Source organism: Mastigoproctus giganteus, chromosome 2 (assembly GCF_048544385.1).
Source record: "Mastigoproctus giganteus isolate SK-2022 chromosome 2, ASM4854438v1, whole genome shotgun sequence".
NCBI classification, from domain to species: Eukaryota; Metazoa; Arthropoda; class Arachnida; order Uropygi; family Thelyphonidae; genus Mastigoproctus; species Mastigoproctus giganteus.
In genome coordinates this window covers 154,387,376-154,409,154 of record NC_143576.1, presented here as the reverse complement: position 1 = coordinate 154,409,154, position 21,779 = coordinate 154,387,376, and the positions used below count along the sequence as shown (strand labels likewise).

General features: G+C 36.6%; 1 protein-coding gene across 1 annotated transcript in view; it reads left to right on the top strand.

The window, feature by feature from the left end:
- Positions 1 to 21,779, top strand: part of RhoGAP54D (Rho GTPase activating protein at 54D) — a 129,900-nt gene that overhangs the window by 51,597 nt on the left and 56,524 nt on the right. The window contains exons 5-6 of the mRNA XM_090390070.1: positions 5,882 to 6,064; positions 14,999 to 15,151. Of these exons, the coding sequence (XP_090246196.1) occupies positions 5,882 to 6,064; positions 14,999 to 15,151 (336 nt within the window). The remainder of the gene's footprint in view (positions 1 to 5,881; positions 6,065 to 14,998; positions 15,152 to 21,779) is intronic.

The window sequence follows — 21,779 nt, the reverse complement described above, 5'->3', positions numbered from 1 at the left end:
GGATTCTTCTGCTCCTATGCTTATCTTTAGTAACACTCCGATTTCTAGGCAAAATGATATATCTCTTTTAGGATTACCCTAACTTCTAATCTTTCTTGGCCCAAGCACATTACAAATATTGCTTCCTCTGCATCTAAAAAACTTGGTTTTCTCTTTCGCTCTCAGCATTACTTTTCTTCCAAACAGCTGCTCACTCTGTATAAATCGCAAATCTGCCCTGCCATGGAATATTGTTCCCACATCTGCAGTGGTGCCCCCAAAACCTCTCTCAGGGTTCTTGGTTCCATTCAGAAGAGGGCCGTTAGGTTAATTAATGATTCATCTCTAACAGAGTCTCTCCACTCGCTGTCTCATAGACGTACTGTTTCTGCTGCATGCCTCTTCTACAGATACTTCCATGGGCACTGTTCTTCTGAATTGGCTTGTATAATTCCCGCTGTCTCTTTCAAAACAGTCCGAACACGTGCTGCCACCAGCCAACATCCATTTACTGTCCAACTTCAAACTCACAGAACCAACTTTTCATCTTCCTCGTTTATTCATTCAACTGCCGTTTTCTGGAACAACCTTCCTTCATACGTATTTCCTGAAAATTACAGTCTACAGAAGTTAAGTCCAATGTCAACAAATATCTTCTTTCGTCTTCTCAACCTCCAACCCAAGCACGGTACTTAGTACTGTAGGTTCCAATACCTCTTGTGTTTGGGGTTTACATTAAAAAAAAAAAAATGCTTTGCTGAAATATAAATAAACAATGTCGAAATTATTCCCTAAATCCAGGTTATGAGTGACCCTGTCAAAATAGTTAAACATGATTTTCCCTATCCTGTTCTGAAGGATACAAAACCATTCTTTGTATCCTTCAGAATTCCATTTCTATCTGAATGATCCTGAATTCCACCCTTGATCATTGACTCCATGATTTTCCCTACCACTGAAGTTAGACTGATTGGTCAGTAATTTCCCACTACACTCTTAGAACCGCCTTTATGTATTGGCGATACATTGGCACTTTTCCAATCCAATGGAATCTCTCCTGAGTCCAGTGATGCTCTCATAATTAGCCTGAATTGGTCAGTGCACTCACTTGACGTCTTCCTTAAAATATAGGGTATATGCCATCAACCCCAGGAGCCTTACAGAAACAGACACAATTTTGCCTCAGTAGCCCTTGTGTCGTTAAGCACTATATCAACAACAACAACCAGGAGCCTTACTTGCCTGTAGGCTTAAAAGTTTTTTCATTAAATAATCATGTGAAATTTCAGTATCGTTAATTACATATTTTTCAACTTCACTCCCATAATTTCTCATTGACACTTTAGTCATCATGTAAGTCTGTGATGACTAAAGTAGGATATATAATTTTTACATTGAAGAGATTTTAGTTCACGAAGAGTTTTTCTTCTGTAAATATCGATGCAAAGTAACTGTTGAGTTCATCTGCAACATCAGCTGAGGTATCTAATACTATCCCACATCTATTACATAAGGGTCCGATCTGATTTGTTCTCTCTTTATTGCATTTATATATGTAAAGAATTTCTCATAATCTTCCCTTGCCAGCCTAACCTTTTCTATGGTACTATTACAGATCAATTTGTAGCTGTTATAGGCTTCAGTACTTTTTATTTCTCCAACTTTACCATGCCATCTTTTTCTGCTCAAGTAATCTGGCAACTTCATTATTCATCCAACTTGGAATCATCCTCATGGAGTATTTTTTAATGGTATACAGTAAACCCCCGCTATTCGCGGTATCTGTATTCGCGGTTTCGCGTATTCGCGATCGCCTATTTAATATAAAATGAAACCTTAAAAAATGTGAATTTTAAAGCGCCGTGAATATTTTCCCCCATAAAAAAACATGGGCGTGGATAAAATTATCTTTCCCGGTCAAAACAGTGCTCAGTGGGTGGGGGAGAGGGGTGACAAAATAGCGAGCGTGGATGGTTCTCGCTAATCCTTGTTCAATATGTGTTATGCGCTTGTTATGGAAGGTTTCGTCGTTTGCTTTTAATTTATATGCTTATAAATTGAATAAATTTATCAATTTATAAATTGATGTGCTTACAAAAGTGATAAATCTACCGTTTTGCTGTGTAAAACAGACTTTTTCGAGTGTGTTAACGGAAGAAAGTGACTTTATAGTGGACAAGTCCTTTCTAACCCCTACAAAAATATGACTACGAATAACAAGAGAAATGTGAAAATATCAAAGAAGGTGATGACATTAGCAAATAAAATTGAGTTATTAGATAAAATTTCTAATGGTGAAAGTGTCTTCTCAGTGGCAAAACATTATAAAATCAATGAGTCAATGGTACGATCAATCAAAAAATCGGAAGAAAAAATCCGCCGTAGTGTCCGTGAAAACGCGCTAATTGCTTCAAAAATTTTCTCTGTAACTCGTGATGTTAAATTAGAAAAAATGGAAAAAACTTTAAATCTGTGGATAGAAGACCGAACTCAAAATAAAATTCCGTTAAATTCACTAATCATTCGTGAAAACGCAAAACTCCTTATCAACGCTTTAGCGAAACTGGTGATAGCACTGGCGGGATAGGTTTTTTAGCTAGCAAAGACGCTGGTTTGAAAGATTTGTTTGAAATTTCTAATAAATATTACATTTAATATTAAATTGTTTCTTATTTTCATTTCGATGCCTATGCTTGCATTTCACTATGTACTGTCTATGTACATAGTCATATTATGAAGGTACATATAATACATATATAAAAAAAATTTTAGACTAGTTTTTCTTATATACTTTGGAACGGAAAATCTTTATTACTATGGGAGCCATAACTCAGTATTCGCGGCATTTCTCAGGAACGTAACCCCCGCGAATAGCGGGGGTTTACTGTACAGTAATACCCCGACTTACGCGAACTCGGAGTTACGCGGTTCTTGATTTTTTTCGTTTGGCAACGCTGCCGCCCACTATCTTCAAGGTCGTTTTTCATATGTTATCGATATACGGTGCGACGGCGGAGAATGAGAGCGAAAGATGAACAAAATTCAACTTTGCTGCTTTTATGTTTTTTATATCAGTGAAGGGGAAACACATTTCACCATAATAACGTAAAAAGCAACACAATTCCAGCTATCGGTATAATCGCAAATGCAATTAGATCGAGTTTACTACCAGTTTATAACAGATTTCACTAGCAGAAACGCAACTGGATTTTTATTGTTTTATGGTAGTAACCCCTAGAAATGTGAGGTGTTAATAGTGTATCTCTGCCTTTATGGTGTTGTTTATTCAGTTGCTACATGCGCGAAGCTTTGTTTATGCGTATCAAGCGTGCCTCCTCGTTTTGTAATTGTGCTTTATTCCCTAAAAATGAGTAAAATACTTAATTAAAAGGTGTGAAAAGGAAGCGTCCTGGTGAAGACACTGCAGATTCAGAGAGAAAAAGAAAAGCAATTATCGATAAACAGAGGCGGACTGGGTCAAAAATTCTTACCCGGGAAAATTTATAGTGGCGTCATACTATGGTTTATGGCCAAAATCACACTGGCCCACCGGGGTTTCCCCGGTAAGGCTTATGGCCAGTCCACCTCTGTCGATAGAGAAAAAATATGAAATTGTGAAACGCTTTGAGCGAAATGAAAGACCATGTGATATTGCACGTGCTACAGGCCTAAATGAAGCAACGGCGAAAAGCACATGACAATTGCAAACTTGACAGGTTGAAAATTGAAAAGGGCTCAATTGTAAAGGGCTTAAAAATTTTAGAAAACAGACTCCAACGAAGAACGCGTTATAGCTACAAAGCAAGGAATAAAAAAATTATTAGCTTGCTACGAAGAAATTCTGCGTGAAGAAAAGAACGCGCTGTGTCGTCAGACGAATTTGTTAGATTTTATGAAGCCATCGACATCGAAATAACTTTTTTACGTAAGTCATTTGTTTTTTTAATACATATTTTTATTAATATGTATAAAGAACTGCAATTTTATTAATATTTTTCTTCTAAACTAGTGTTTTTGTTAGTCCTTGGTCCCAATTAAGCAAAATTTATATGCAAAGTTGAACCCCGACTTACGCGAATTCGACTTACGCGATTTTCGTCGGACCCACCTATCGCGTAACTTCGGGGTATTACTGTATATGCATTTGAGGCTTCTGTGATTAATGTTTTAAAAGTGTACCATAATTCAGTTATATTCACTCTCTGTAAGATATCTACCCAGTTAATAGAGGTCGTGTAGCATTAGAGGATATCTACACAGTTAATAGAGGTTATGTAGCACCTTAAGCTGTCATAATTTCCATTCCTGAAATTATAACCCATTCCTTTGCTTTTAACTACTAGTTGCTGTACTGTCAGCCCTATTTATATAATGTTTCATGGGTGATGATCAGGTCTAGAATGTTCTTTTCCCTAATACTTTCCCTGACGTGTTGATACAAATAACAATCATCTAGTTGATTTTAAAATTTGGTTCCCCATGTCAAGTTTCTTTCCCATTTGCTCCAAACAATTAGAGGCAAATTAAAATCACTCATAATAAGACATTCATGCTTACTTGCCCATTCCATTTTCATGTAGAGGTGCTCATCCCAATCGTAACAACCACCTGACCTGTAGATTACTCCCACTCTCATTATATCTTTGCTTCTAACTATATCACACCATACAGATTCTATACTAGCATGAGAAATGTCTGAATCCAGGAAAGCTTTCGTCATGCTCAGGCAACTTTTGATAAGAAGCATGACCCCACCATCCCTTTTGTTTCCCCTGTCCTTCCTAAATACATTGTACATACCATACTGAAACTCATCATCCCCTATTTCCAGATGGCACCACGTTTCTGTAAACCCTATTATGTCAGTGTTACTTGTCCTAACCAGCAGTTTGAATTCACTTATTTTATTGATGTCACTTCTGACATTACGGTATAAACAATTAAGATTTAGTGTTCTTGTATAGTTAACTGCCCTGACACACACTCCTTAAAATTATTTAAGCTTGCTTCCTTGGCATTAGCTAACCACTCATTTGAAACATTTCTACTGTCAGAACATCTTGCTAATATGATCTGTTGCAGTAACAAACAAGAAATCTTGAGGTACAATGGAAGTATGTCACAGTCTTTCAAAAAATGGCTTGCAAGAAGCATTTAATGCGTGGGTACGATGGTGATGAAAGTGTGTAAAGTTCAAGGAAAATCCACAGAAGATTCAGATGATGACAGTTAGATAAGATCTTGCACCAGTCCCTGAATTAAATGATCATTCCTCTTAGCATAAGAAGTCTTTGACAGCTTTATCTTGACATATTTGTTCATGACAAAGCTTTATCATGAACAAAGATGCCACGATAAAACACTTAGTCATAAATCATAGTTGCCAAGTTATAACTAAAATAAAATTAAAAAACAGGTCAACCACAGTGAAATATAAGGCCAGAAGAATTTCAACCAATCTGTAATTCTCTTCAGAATTCTTGCTGGTCAGTATAATGTGCCCCAATTTCATGATTTTATGTATCTACTAGGGAACTACTAGAAACCATTCAGTTATTCTAGGTAATAGAAACTTTGGAAAACTTAGTCATCCAGTAGATAGACAGTGATTGCTAGCCAATAAATTCAGCATAAACATTTTATTTGCAGATCTGCAGCAAGTTCTTAAAAGATTAGACGTTATAGTTAGTATCCTTCGCTATTCCTTCAGTGAAGATGAATGAAACACCTTGAGCTTAATGACTTTTTTCTTTTCTTTTTACTTATTCTCAATGTTTAAGATCTTTATATTTGTTATGTATGTGCTGTCATTGAGCTATTGTTATGCATGTAGCATACTAATAAAAAAATTGTTTAAATTATATTAATCAAATGGCTAATTTTTTTCATATTTCTGTTTTAGATGTCACCTGATTCTCTCAAGGAAAACTTTTCAAATATCGTGCAAGCTGCTACATTTATGATAAAGAATGCTGTTCAGCTTTTTGAACCACCTGTTGAGCTTGTGCAAGATGTGTCTATTTATTTTACAGGAAGGGAGAAAATGAACCAATCAATACTCAAAGAGAATAATGCAAACACTGAGGTAATTTTGTATTGCAACATTAAAAAAAATTTTTTTTTTGAGATATGTATATCCATTCTAGTTGACATACAAGTTAGTGCAAAAGCATCATTTTTGTACATAGCCAGCTACTAAAGTAGCTAAGAATTGGCATCATTTAAGTATATCTCATATTGTGAATATCTTCACAAAGAGTTGCCATGATATTGCACTACCTCAAATAACTAACGCTTCACCAACAGAGAAGACTATTGTTACTCATTCTCGGAATACCACCACCCAGACAGCACTGTTTCGAAGCTTATTGGCTTCTCATCGGCGGGTGGGCAGAGTACCTGCCCACACACCAATGAGATGCCTACCCACTGATTGTACTTCATAACTGGATTGTCATCATTGCAACACCAGGGTACCTGCCCACCCACCCACCAATGAGAAGCCAATAAGCTTTGAAACGGTGCCATCTGGGTGGTGGTATCCCGAGAATAAGTAACAATAGTCTTCTCCGTTGGTGAAGCATTAGTTATTTGAGGTAATGCAATATCATGGCAACTCATGATGGTATTCACAATATGAGATATACTTAAATGACACAAGTAATTATAGACCTGTGAGTTTAACTTCTGTTCCAGGAAAATTAATGGAGGCACTAGTTAAAGAAGCACTGCAGGATCATTTAGACAAGACTTCAGTTATAGCTCGGACACAGCATGGTTTTGTTAAGGGGAAGTCTTGCCTGACCAATTTGATTGGATACTATGATGCAGTCACAAAGGAACTGGATGCAGGGAATAACTTTGATATTATATACTTGGATCTTAGAAAGGCTTTTGATACTGTTGCACATGGAAGACTACTGCACAAATTGGAGCAGTGTGACATTGGAGGCAAATTGCTGCTGTGGAAAAGGGGTGGCTGAGGGGGAGAAGACAGAGAGTGGTAATCAATGGACACTACTCGTCGTGGACTAATGTTATTAGTGGAGTCCCTCAGGGCTCAGTGTTGGGTCCATTATTGTTCTCTGTATTTATAAATGATATTGATGATGGTATATCAAGCTTAATGTCGAAGTTTGCAGACGATACAAAGGTAGGCAGGGTTGTCAAGGACACTACTGACACTGTGCTGCTGCAACAGGATCTGGAAAGGTTGAGGCAGATGGGCTGAGAGGTGGCAAATGAAGTTTAACATTGACAAATGTAAAGTACTACACATGGGAAACAGCAACCCCGGAGCAACGTATCAACTCTGTGGTACTACACTGACAGTGGTAGAGAATGAAAGGGACCTGGGGGTGGTTGTGCAGGCAGATATGAAGTTCTCTGAGCAGTGCAGATGGGCTGCAAGAGTAGCTCATGGTGTATTGTCAATGATATATAGGAATTTTTCTAGCAGGGATAAGGAGGTGATTATTCCCTTGTATAAGGCAATGGTCAGGCCACACCTAGAGTACTGTATACAGGTCTGGAGGCCTCATTTCAAGAAGGATGTAGAGCTGCTGGAACGAGTACAGAGAAGGGCAACAAGATTAGTGAATGGAACAAAGGGGTGCTCTTATGAAGAAAGGCTTAAGTTTTGCAAATTACAGTGTCTGGAGACTAGGCACCAGCGAGGTGATCTGATAGAAGTGTATAAAGCCTTGAATGGTTTGAGCATGCTCAATGCTGATGGGATTCTTCCTCTCGCTCAGAATAATCACCTGAGAGGGCATAAATTCAAATTGAGGAAAGACAGATGTAGGATAGATGTGTGGAAATTTGCCTTTAGCCAGCAGGTAGTTGGTTGGTGGAACAGACTTCCATCCCTTGTTGTGGAAGTTGATAGCCCAAATAAGTTTAAGGCTCAGCTGGACAGGTATTTCGAACAAACAGAGGGGTGAAGTGGAAGTGGTGTTTTTTTTTTGGCTGATGCTGCATAAGCTTGCTTTCTTGCATCAAATGCCTCTACTAATGCTAATGCTAATGATGCCAATTCTTAGCTACTTCAGTAGCAAAGTTCAGTAGGTTGTGTACTAAAATGATGCATTTGCACTAACTTGTATGTCAGTTAACTTCTATTCAACCTGAGGTTTTGGCCTTAAAATGCTTTTAAGTTTATCCATTCTAGCTTAATATTCTCTGTATTGTAAAATATAATCTTTTTTTTTGCTGGTACAGAAAAGGCCTTTTAGTTCCTTGCACTAATAAAGCATTAAGAATACATTAAAAATTTTATTTTAAGATAAAAGAAACCACTAGTTAGATTATTACAGTATATTGACATAAGATTTAAAGATGTAATTACTGTCAAGAATAAAAGGAAGGGCTTTTGCTTTTAATTTTTACAGAAATGTAAAGGTGACTGCAGTCATCTCAGACACTTTTTAAAATCTCTTCAGTGGGACAACTGATGATGTTACCAACAGCCAATTATAAATGGGAAGCATTTAAGGCAGTAACTGCAGAAGCTGCCATGGTTTTCATACCAAATAAGAAATACAGTTCAGGGTTTAGATCTAATTGAATGTCAGATGAACTGATGAGACTAGTGACAGAGAAGAAAAGTGCATGGGATGCTTATAAAATATCAGGAAATAAAGAAACCTACATAGGTATAAACTAATCTGCAAAAATAAATGAGAAGTCCGGGAAAAAAAAGTAGCAAAGACTTCTTTATTTATTTAAGCATTAGAAGGAAAGTGATGAATCATATTGGTCCACTAGATATGAATGGTATAATTCATGGTGATCCTGCTCAGGTTGCTCAAAAACAAACTGAATAGATAATTTGCATCTGTGTTCACACATGAGAAATTTTTTAGGGATGAGGATATCAGATGGATATAAACTAAATACAGGAAGCAAAATGATTTTATGATAACTGAGAGGAAAGTGGGAAAAAATTGTTAAAGCTAAACATAAATGAGACGCCTGGGGCAGATGGGATCTATACAGCTATGTTAAGGTAGACAGCAAAAGAGGTCAGCAAACCTTTAGCCATAATGATTAGAGTAACCTTGGATTCAGGGGAGGTTCCTATGAACTAGAGAGGGGCAGATGTATCCTTGATTCACAAAGGGAAATCAACGGGTGCAGTGAATAATTACACACTTGTAAGTTTGACTTCTCTTCCAGGGAAAAATATTGGAGTTGCTGATTAAAGAAGTAGTGCAGGGCCATCTATACAGGATTGCAGTTTTAGAGCAGTCAGAGCAATCTGGTCTAACCAATGTGATTGGATATTATACAACATACAGCAAGACCTAGAAAAATTAAGCAGATAGGCTGAGAAATGGCAGTTGAGGTTTAATACTGAAAAATGCAAGGTACTGCATATGAGCAGCTGTAATCTCAGATTAACATAGCAGTTGTGTGGTACCACACTCAGGATAGGGTAGAATGAAAACGTCCTTGGGGTAATTATATAGTCTGACTGAAGTTCTCTGAGAAGTGCAGACAGGCTTCTAGGACAACTCGTGGGGTTCTGTATGTAAATGACATACAGAAGTTTTGCCACTAGGGATAAGGAGGTGATTATATTGTTGCATAAGGAAATGGTTAGGTCACATCTTGAGTACTACATACAGATCTGGAGGTCTCATTTTATGAATGATGTGGGTATGTTGGAAATGTTCAGAGTAGAGTAACAAGATTAGTTAGGAACGCAAAATGGTAACCTTACCAAGAAAGACTTCATCTCTGCAAATTGCAGCATTGTGTTTAAAGCTTTAAATATGATGATAATGATGGTATTCTAACTCTTCTGTTCAAGGGTGATTCAATTTTTTTTGACCCACCCTTGTAAATTTAAATTGAAAAAGGATAGTTGTAGGATAGATGTGAGAAAATTTGCTTTCTGATTGTTGGAACAAACTACCATCTGGTGTTGTTGAAGTGGGTAGTTTGAATAAATTTAAGGAAGACCTAAACAAATTATGGGTTAGACAGGTGATGTGGGATTTTTTTTTTTTTTTTTTGTGTAAACATCTTTGGTGGTACCTACTAAATTTCAAATGGTAGTAAAGTCAATTTGTCATGACTTTGCGATGCAGAAATTACACCATTTCCATTTCATAACAAAAAATGGAGTCAGGAGAGGAGATTGTGCAAAGGATCATGGGAGGTGATCTTGGATGTGCTCAGAGTTGGCATAAACCAGCTGGTTGCAGAAAAACGTTTATGATTTGAGGCATACCACTGAGGTGGCTTTGGGTTAACCATTGCCACCCATGGCAGAAACCTTTTGGTAACCAGAGAAATGGATATCTTGAGGGCACAGTAGTATCGTCTATTGCGACGGCAGCCTTACCAGTTGAAACGCATGTAATGTAGATGTTACAGTATACAGTACTCGTCTGTATTACTGAAGCGGTTGTATGTTTCCATCAAAGGCAAATAATAAACTTTTTTCCTGTTTATGATTCGCCAGCGAGATCGTGCAAAGGATCATGGGAGGTGAACTTGGAGGTGCTCAGAGCTGGCATAAACCAGCTGGTTGCTAAAACATTTGATTCAAGGCATACAACTTAGTTAGCTTTGGGCTAACAATTGCCACCCATGGCAATCGTTAGCCCAAAAAACATTACACGCATTCCAACTGGTAAGGCTGAAGCCTTACCAGTTGAAGTGCATGTAATGTAGGTGTTACAGTACCCGTCTGTATTACTGAAGCAGTTGTATATTTCAGCCAGCTGGGCCTGTCAAGAATATTTGAATCGGTTTGCGATTGGAAGATACATGTATGAGTAGAATCCTTTGCTTGTCATTGGCCATTCTCATTAAGTTGCAGAAGTCCTTGTTGGTCATCAAGTTTTTGCATTTCTTTGCAGTTGCGCTGAGTCGGTTGAGCATGACGAGCTTTAGATCCTCATTCATCTCGCTGTTTGGATGATTGTAAAAGTATCGAAGGGGGTGTTCTCCTCGCAATTGCGTTACAAGGCTATGCAGGTCACTACTCCATGCTTCATTAAGGTCACTGTTGTCGTTGTCTTGACACATCATCTTACATATTTCAATTGTTTTGTGAATGTCCAAGTCTGATTCATTGAATTTACACTGTTCTCTGTTTCCTCATTGCGAAATGGAATATGCAGCATTACCGTTTCGTGCTTGTACTCGTCGAGATCCTGAGCCAAGTTATAGTTTTGATAGTGTATTATGCGTGGATACTGTCATTTCTTGCAGATCTCACGTTAATGCTGCATGTGTAATTTGCAACAAAGCATGAAAGAGTAACATAATTGTAACAATACAAATACAGTCGAACTTCCCTATAACGAATTCGAAAAATCCAGTGGAAAAATTTGTTATAGAGAAATTTCGTTATACAGAGAATATCTTTTTTATTAGAAATTGTTATCTAATTAGAAAATGAAAACGAGTCTACATTTTTAATGTATTTTATTTCAAAAACTAATTTTTAATGTATTTTATTTCAAAAACGCTTATTTAAATTACATTTACACAATTTTCGCCGGTAAGTATCACAAATTAAAAAAAAAAATCTGTAATTTTTGTTTGCACAGTACAATTAAAAAATGTCTGATTCTCAAAGAAAACCTCACATTTGTTCAGAGCATTAAAAACATTATCAGGAACATTTTCACAAAACTGTAGACCCATACGAACTGTTTTAAAAGCATTAATCATTTCTTCGCGAGTTGGCTTTTCTACGGGTTGTTCTGATGCGTCTTCAGCATCATCGTTAATTTCTTTGTGATCATGGTCGCGTCTAACACTGTTCAGTAGTATTTCATCTTCATTTGGATGTACTGCTGTAGTCAGATCTTGATCTACATGAACATAACTATCCAGTGTTATTTCATTTTCGATGTTTCCGGACGATTCTAATAATGTCCAAAAGTTTTTCAGTTGTGAAAGGGGCAGTTTATCTTATTTGTCCAGTTGTTCGACTTCTGTATTCAATGCAAATCATGATTTCGAAAAACAATTTTGAATAGTGTATTCGGTGACATTGTTTGTCCAAACTTTTGCCAGTTCAGAGATGCAATCTCTAAGGTTAATTGTAACCCCCAAGTTTCTATTGACAATTGATTGATGCATTGCAATCTTGATTATTATTCTCTTTCGATAATGAAATTTAAAATTTTTAATAATGCCTTGGTTCATTGGCTGGAGTTTTTACATTACATTTGGTGGTAAAAACAAAAACTTTGCACTTTTAAGTTTGGCAGGATGTGCCGAGCAGTTGTCAGTTACTAACACGATTTTCCTTTTTTCTTTTGTTATACGCTTGTCTAGTTTTAATATCCATTCTTCAAAGATATCACTTGTCATCCATGCTTTTTTATTAAACGTGTAGTCAACTTCCAAAGATTTTGTGCCTCTAAAACATCTTGGGTTTTTTGATATTCCAATGACTAAAAGTCTTAATTTTTCTCTTCATGTCATATTTGCTCCAGCTAGCACAGTGATTCTTTCTTTACTTTGTTTTCCGCCAAAACATTTATCATCCTTAAAAGCAAGTGTTCTATTCGGTAAATATTTAAAGAATAAACCCATTTCGTCAGCATTGCTGACTGGGTTAGCCGGGTGGGCAAACTGCCTGCCTGGCAACCCAAAGGTTGCGGGTTCGAATCCCACCTCGGGCTTGGATCAGAGTACTGCAAAAATCTTGGGAGGTGCATTATGGCCATAGAAGCCGATGTGCCAACAACAAACTAAAACACAAACATCGTCAGCATTAAAAACATCCTTACGCTCATATTCTTCCAAAATCTTCTTTAAGGTATTGTTCCTCCAACTGTTGCAATCTTCTTCGCTTACATTAACACTTTCTCCACAAATAACCTTTTCCACAATTCTGTGGCACTTCTTAAATTTATCTAACCACCCAGTGCTCGCATTAAATTCTGTATGTCCAAAGGACTTGTGCAAATTTCAGAGCTTGTTGCTTAATTATTAGGCCTGATATTGGGATATTCTTTTCACATATCATTTGCACCCATTTTAGAACAGCTTTATCAACATCTTCATATATATACACAACTTAATTCGCTTCTTGTCTGCTCCTCCTTCAATTGCAATTAAAATTGATTCTCGATTTTTTTTAAACTCGTAGATAAACTGCTTGCAGGTATGCCATATTTCTCCGCAACATCTTTTTTCTTAAAACCCTGGTCGATATCATAACAATCTGCTTTGTCATTAATACTTAAATACTTTCTCTTCGACATTGTTTCTGCAATTGTAAAAATTACTCTACTGGAGCTCTTGCCGATACGTACACCGCAAACTTTGGTGCGCTGGCCATATAGTGAATTCTTAGTACCGCCTACTCGATGACGTTCGCTTGCCAATTCAACAGTATCACATGACCTTTCCTATCAATCACTTTGAAGAAATATATGACTTTGTGAATTTCTTTTATTCTGCTTTCATTCATATATACACGAAAGAAAATTTATGATTAATGTATGCTGTATGTTACTTTTTAGAAAAAAAAAAATACAAGAGCATATAGTCTATGCGATTGATGACGAAAGAAATAAAAAAAAAAATTCATGAAAACCATCTACTGGGAGTCCAGTTAGAAGAGAATGGACATATCATATAATGATTGACAGGAAGGTCACATGGTACAGTTGAGGTGAGAAGCGAATGTCATTCAGTAGGTGTTACTAAAAACCGACTATGGTAGCATTCTATATATTGCCGTCGCAGCATGCTGAAGGTTTACCGCAGCGAATTTCGTTTTCCCCTGAGCCAACATAAATTTACAAATCTACCCTATTTATTGTAAAGTTTACGATCACTTTTAAGAAAACCCATTTGGTTTAATAACTGTAACAAAAATGAAACAGACCCTCCTACAGGCGTCAATGGCCACATATGTTCACTAAAAGGATGATTATTTAATTCCAGATGCTAATGTGCAATTTCGGAAGGAAGGAGGCAGTATATTTGAACGGCTGTTTAGTAGTAAATGCTTGAAAATCTTCAAAAATGCTTTTACTAATTTTTTTAAAAATTCGTTATAGAGAGACTAACACTTCGCTATATGGGGTTAATTTTACATGTTATTTCGTTTCAAGGTGCAATGTTTTGCGAAAAAATTCGTAATATAGAGAAATTCGTTAAATAGAAGTTCCACTGTACTTGTATTGTTGCAATCATACTATTGAACAAATGGCTACAATCAAATGGGTAATTAGGCTATTTGCCTAACCTCTTCCAAACATTGATTCGGTAGAGTAAGATGATTTCATAAAACTGGTATAAGCAGAGGGCACGTGTATCCTATTAATCACTAACATTGATTCGGTAGAGTAAGTAGCGGGCGTGAGCATAAATTATATCGTTCATGATTTCAGTTCTAGCTGTTTGAAATTTAGTAGGTGTCGTCAAAGATGTTTACACATAAAACATCTTTCGTGTATACAGGATACACATGCAATTTTTTTGTGAAATATTAATTAGCATTAATTAATTAATCAATGCTAATTAATTAACTAATTATTAATCATAATCATATTTGCTAATTCTTTCGTGTATCATTTGCCATTATTAATACAAGAAAGCTATTAATTTTTAATTTTTCACTTTTAGGGAAGGCACCTCCATAGCTAGGTGGGCAGGAGCAGCAATGTGTAGCACACGCTTCTTGATTAGACCGGGGTTCGAGCCCGTGACCACCAAGTACGGAGGATGCAGATAGGTCAGGGAATGACCACTGCATATCCCCGGAGCAATATGGCCTTAGTTGCTTATGTTCCTAAAAACCAAATAACAACAACAATAACTTTTAGGGAAAATGGCCAAACTCATGCAAGCACTGGTGCATAGCTCAATGTTTACTATGATGATTTCATAAAACTGGTATAAAGAATTCATTTCTCTTAATTTTATTTGTCTTTTCAAATAAGACAAATAAAATGATTTTTCAGTCATAAATGTCATTGCTATTAATATTTAAAATGTTATATAATATTAGAAATATTGCTTTTCTTTTTATTAGTCAGAGGCTGTTACGACAGTAATAACATTTTGTGACAGAACACGAACCAAAGAAGAAAATTCTGCTGATTATACAGCAAAAGCTGTTGCTGAATTGTATGCATATGTTGAGAATATGCCGGAATCATCAGATAAAAAGAAGTTTCTTAAGAAAGTAAGTTTAGGAAAAATATGAATTTTGTTAATAATATACTAGTTTTGGAATTTCCCCTTAATTTCTGTTCAGTTTGAGCTTATATATTATAAATAAATTCAAGAAATTGAATAATTCATAAATTTCAATTATTCTTCTTTTTTTTTTCTTTTTTTTTTTTGATACTAGTGGTTTTCATAACAGTGTAGAAAACATAAAATCATACATTTCATGTGGATGGTGCATTGTATGATTAGTTAAAAAAGTTTTTTGTGAGTCTGAAATTGTACGTAGATGCTTCTTTTACTCATGTCACATGAAAGCTAAATGTAAACACACCTTGTTCTTGATGATTTTCTGTAGTAACTCTAACTTGTATGATTTCATCCTTATATCAGTTTCTGCTGGATTACTTTTTCAGCTGAAATTACTGTCATTTACCAAATTTGAAAATTGAGAGCCGTTTACTTGCAGTTTTAAAAGGTATTTTCAAAAGACACAAGTATTTGTTGGAAATTAACTAGCCTCTGGAAGAGCAAAAGGAGGTGATAGAAGAAACTAGAAAAAGACTTGAAAAAAGAAAGGATGCTTTGGAAAAGTTTGAAGAAACAAGCATATTGAGAAGATAAAAAGAAAATATCAAACTTTTTAAAAAGCACACTGAAGAGGTTTTGGATAAAATAATCTTTGGGAACCTGAACTTGCTCCAGCAATGCATTATGGAATCTAAATCATAAAAGAAGAGGTAAGAGTAAAGCGAGAGGAAGCAGAGGATATTAAGGATTCTGGAAAAAAAAAAAAAAAAAATCATGTCTTATTACTAATTTTTTAAGCACTTTCCCTAACATACATATACAGTCAGTCCTCGTATAACACGTGTTTACACTACATGAATTTGATCATACATGATTTATAAATAGGGGAATGATATTGTGTATAACCCGAACCGAATTCGCTTATGCACGATTCGCCTTTGTGTTTACAAGAAATGGCAGTTGAACGCAGAATCATCCCAACTGAACGCAACACGATAGGAATGAAGAGAAGATTCTGAAAATGTATTTATGATTTTTTTATATCAGTGAAGGGGAAACACATTTCACCGTAATAACGTAAAAACCCACACAATTCCAGCTATCGGTATTATCGCAAATGCAATTAGATTGAGTTTACTACCAGTTTATAACAGATTCCACTAGCAGAAACGCAACTGGAAATTGTTTTTATTGTTTTATTTATTTATTTTTTATGTGAACCCCAAACACAAGAGGTATTAGAACCTATAGTACTTAGTACCGTGCTTGGGTTGGAGGTTGAGAAGATGAAAGAAGATATTTGTAGACATTGGACTTGAACTTCTGTAGATTGTAATTTTCAGGAAATACGTATGAAGGAAGGTTGTTCCAGAAAACGGCAGTTGAATGAATAAATGAGTAAGATGAAAAGTTGGTTTGAAGTCGGACAGTAAATGGATATCGGCTGGTGGCGGCACGTGTTCAGACTGTTTTGAAAGAGAGAGCGGGAATTATAGAAGCCAATTCAGAAGAACAGTGCCCATGGAAGTATCTGTAGAAGAGGCATGCAGCAGAAACAGTATGTCTATGAGAAAGCGAGTGGAGAGACTCTGTTAGAGATGAATCATTAATTAACCTAACTGCCCTCTTCTGAATGGAATCAAGAAGCCTGAGAGAGGTTTTGGGGGCACCACCCCAGATGGGGCAACAATATTCCATGGCAGGGCAGATTTGCGATTTATACAGAGTGAGCAGCTGTTTGGAAGAAAAGTAACGCCGAGAGCGAAAGAGAAAACCAAGTTTTTTAGATGCAGAGGAAGCAATATTTGTAATGTGCTTGTGCCAAGAGAGATTAGAAGTCAGGGTAATCCCCAAAAGAGATATATCATTTTGCCTAGAAATCGGAGTGTCACTAAAGATAAGCATAAGAGCAGAAGAATCCTTTTTGCGAGATATAAGACAAGACTGGGTTTTAGAAGGGTTGAAAGCAACTAAGTTGTCTTTGCCCCACTGGAGAATTACCTGAAGATCGGCATTTAAGGAATTGGTAGCAGATTTTCGAGAAGTTGAAGCTAATTGAGCAGGACAAGGTTTCTCAAAATGGAAAGTGGAATGCAATGTGCTATGATCGGCAAAACTATGGATAGGATTTCCAGTCAATGGAAGAAGGTCATTAATATACAAGAGGAAAGAAGTAGGGGAAAGAACTGAACCTTGGGGGACACTGCCATTAGTGGAGAAGTTAGAAGACAGAGAGCCATCTACCATCACTCTCAGTGAGCGATCAGAGAGAAAACTGGATAACCAATTACTAAAAACAGTTGGCAAACCATAAGATGGAAGCTTGTTTAGAAGACCTTTATGCCAAACACGATCGAAAGCCTTTGAGATGTCAAGAGCAACTACCTGTGTTTCACCGAACCTTTCCATTGAATTAGTCCATAAATGGGTAACATAAGCCAGAATATCACCAGTGGATCGACACCGACGGAATCCATACTGGCGATTATTGATCAGACGGAAGGTTTCTAGGTAGTTTAAGAGTTGGCGGTTAATTGATTTCTCCATTACTTTAGAAAGAGTAGAAGTAATTGCAATGGGATGATAATTGGATGGGAGGGATTTGTCACCCTTTTTTGGGAACTGGCTGGATATGAGCAAATTTCCAAGCAGAAGGAAAAACACCTTTGGAATAAGAAAGTGAAAAAAGGCGGCAAAGAATAGCAGTAAGTTCAGGAGCACAGGTTTTGAGAACAAGTGGAGAAATACCATCAGGTCCTGGAGCTTTCTTAGCATCAAGATTCATCAAAATCCTTCTGATATCCTTTTGACGTAAGACCAAAGGAGGCATTGAATGGAGTGTGTTGGGAATAGTGGGAGGTGTTTTTCCAAGATCGTTAATACATGAGCTGGAAGAAAAATGGGATGCTAGCAGGTCAGCTTTATCCTTGGCTGAAGTGACAACAGAACCATCTGGTTTGGACAGAGGTGGGAGCAGAGATGGGCAAAAGTTGCGGCCAATAGCTTTGTCAAGAGACCAGAATGCTCGGCTACCATTAGGGCAAGAAGCAAGTTTTCTACTCTTAGCCTGTTCAAACTCTAGTTTGGACTGATTAATAACTGCTTTACAATTGTTGCGAGCTTTGGTGTAGGCAGAAAATGAAACTGAAGAATTAGAAACAAGCCAATTACGATATGCAACGTTCTTCTCTTGGACAGCCTTAGCACATTTATTGGAAAACCAAGGTTAAGATAAAGGACGAGATTTTAAAGTGGAGTGAGGGATAAAGGATTCCATTCCTGCAAGAATAATTTCACTGACACGATCAGAGCAAACGTTGACATCAGAAGTTTTGAAACAGTAATCAGACCAAGGAAAAGAAGAAAAGAAGTCTCGCAGGTCATCCCATTTTGCATTCTTGTAATGCCAAACAACACGAGGTTGGGAATAGCCATGAGATAAAGGTTCCATTGGAGAAGAGACAATCACCAAGTTGTGATCTGAAGTGCCTAAAGGACCTCTCTCTTCAACAGTGTACGTAGAAGGGTTGTTTGTGAGAAAAAGATCAAGCGTATTGGCTGTATGGTTAGGATTGTCCGGTATTCTTGTAGGTAAATGAACAGTCCTTGCAAAAGCCTTAGTGTCTCGACCTGCTGGGTCAGTGTGACTAGAAAACGGAAGCCAGCTGAAGTTGTTAACATTAAAATCACCAAGGAAAATTACCTCACTGTTAGGAAAGTTGGACCTGAGAAAGTCAAGTTGCAAAGAGAGGAAGTCAAAGAGCTCCAAGTGATTAGTGCAATTGGGAGAACGGTAGAGACAACAGATGAATTTGACACAATGAGTTAGAGATTTTAAGCCAGAGAAGATCAAAGAGAGGAGATTCCAAATTGCCAAGTCTCTGTCAGGAAATATCAGAACGGACATACACAAGTACCACCTTTGAGACGAAAAGAATCATACAGCGAATAATTTGGGCATCTGAGATGAGCAGTAGTTGAATCAACCGATAACTGAGATTCTCTCAGAAAAAGTACATGGGGTTTGGCAGACTGCAAATGGAAATGGACATCATTGAGATTAGAATTGAGACCACGTATATTTGTGAAATGAATTAGGAAGTTTTATGGTAGTAACCCCCAGAAATGTGCTTTAGTAAAATGTGAGGTGTTAATAGTGTATCTCTGCCTTTACGGTGTTATTTATTCAGTTGCTAGCTTTGTTTATGTGTATCAAGCGTGCCTCCTCGTTTTGTAATTGTGCTTTATTCCCTAAAAATGAGTAAAATACTTAAAAGGTGTAAAAAGGAAGCGTCCTGGTGAAGACACTGCAGATTAAGAGAGAAAAAGAAAAGCAATATCGATAAACAGAGGCGGACTGGGTCAAAAATTCTTACCCCAGAAAATTTGTAGTGGCTTAATATTAGTTTATGGCCAAAACACCGGCCTCCAGCCCACCGGAGTTTCCCCGGCAAGGCTTATGGTCAGTCCACCTCTGTCGATAGAGAAAAAAATATGAAATTGTGAAACGCTTTGAGCGAAATTAAAGACCATGTGATATTGCACGTGCTACAGGCCTAAATGAGGCAATGCTGAGAATTAGAAAGATCCATAAAAACAACTTTCATAGCAGGAACAACTTAAAGTGTAATTAAAATTCATTAAATCAAGGCACAAAGAATTGGAAGAGATGGAACAGCTGTCATCTCTTTCAATAGAAAATCAAACAAAAAACAAGTTTGCTTATGATAGAAGCAAAAGCACTAGCAATATTTTATTACGTAATAGTCGTAATAAAATACTTACGTATTTTATTATGATAATTTATTGTGTTTGATAATGTTTTGTTACAAATGTGTGTTCAATCTTGAGTGGACGGCACCTAACCCTATTTTTCCCATAGGGCCTGTTGTTTATATTGCACGATTTTGCATTACACGAGGGTTTCTAGGAACACAACTATCGTGCTATACGAGGACTGACTGTATACATTTTCTTTCCTCTTCTCTTTATGCTTTCATATTCTAAATTTTATTCCTCATGAATTATTAGAGTATTTGGCTACTAGTACTAACATGATTCTTCCCTCACTTCACTTATTTTAGCCTGAGCTTATTACTTGCCCTCTGTTAAGACCCCCATCCTCATTTCATGTATATAATTTGTGTATATATTTGTTCTGTTTGCACTCTGTTGGGCTGGCTGTTATTCTGTCAGTAAGCTGCTAAATTATTACATTTTTCTTACTCAGGTGCATTGGCCTATCATTGAGTCTTGCAAATACTGGCAAGTAGCAGGCAGAAACAGATAGCTTTTGTGATTATTATTTGGGTGTTTGAATGGTGTTAATCCTTGATAACATACCATTCAATGTATTCTTTTATAATAATTAGTATAATTTCAGTAATGACATTTTAGTAATTTTATTAATTAGTGGGGTTTTTTTTGTTATAGTTCAAGACACTCATACCTTTTCCTTTCAGTATTATCAACCTGTCTGTTTCTTATGTTGGCCTCTAATATCTGCTATTGGCATTCTTGGTTTCCTTTTTTTTTTTTTTTTTTTTTTTATGTGCATAGTTTTTTTTTTTTTTTTTTTTTTTTAATAGTTCTCCATATTTTCTTATTCTCTAATATCACAGTCTGATTTAATGTTTAATCATTTGTTTGATGACATCTGTTCTTGTATATTTTCGAGCCAAAATATTTTTTTTTTGCCAGTGCTGCAAAGCATGTACCTTGCACTATATAGAAAATACTGTTACTATTTTGCTGACCTTCCTTTTCCCTAAATCTCAATGCAGAATTTAACAAATCATCTCCTTATACGTGTCGAACTCATGAGCAATCATTTTGAGGTCAAATGATGATCTCTTGTCACAATTTCCCAAATATTTGCAACTTTGTCCACGTGACATTTCAAGAGGATGATAGGCGCCCACTTCTTGGGTCATTGTGAACATCCTCATGTGTGTCTTTGAATTGCTTATACCATTCAAACACACTGGTACAACTTAACATTTCATAACGATTAACAGTTTTTAACATATGTTTCTGTTGCAAATTTTCCCATTCTAACGCAAAATTTCATACTTGTTTGATGCTCCATTACAAAATCATGACACAGAACATTAATGCTTCTAACAAAACTGATTGTTACTTGCAACCTGTTAGCCTACTGGACAATCACTGTACCACCATGTTAGAGGAAGTTTGAACTACAACATATTAATTTAGATTTGGCTGTGCAATTATTCAAAAAAACATACCCTTTTCATTTTTTAGACAATTTTCAGATTAAATAAGATGCAGGTTGATGACCCAATGGCTGGCATTTATTGCATTCAATGCTGTGTTAAAACCCTATAGAATGATAGCATTTTCAATACCTTTGGTAGTCATAGAAGCTACCATCATTTTTCAAAATGAAACAACAGCTATTTACAGGAAATTTTCATATTCCTAGTATGCAAACATTGATTTTTCCAACACACACACACACACACACACACACACACACACACACACACACACACACACACGATTTGTTGAGGCTAAAACAGATCTGCTATTGAGAAATCTGTTCAGAATCAAGCAAGATTGGCAGAGAGAATTTTTTCAGGTAGCACTGTGAA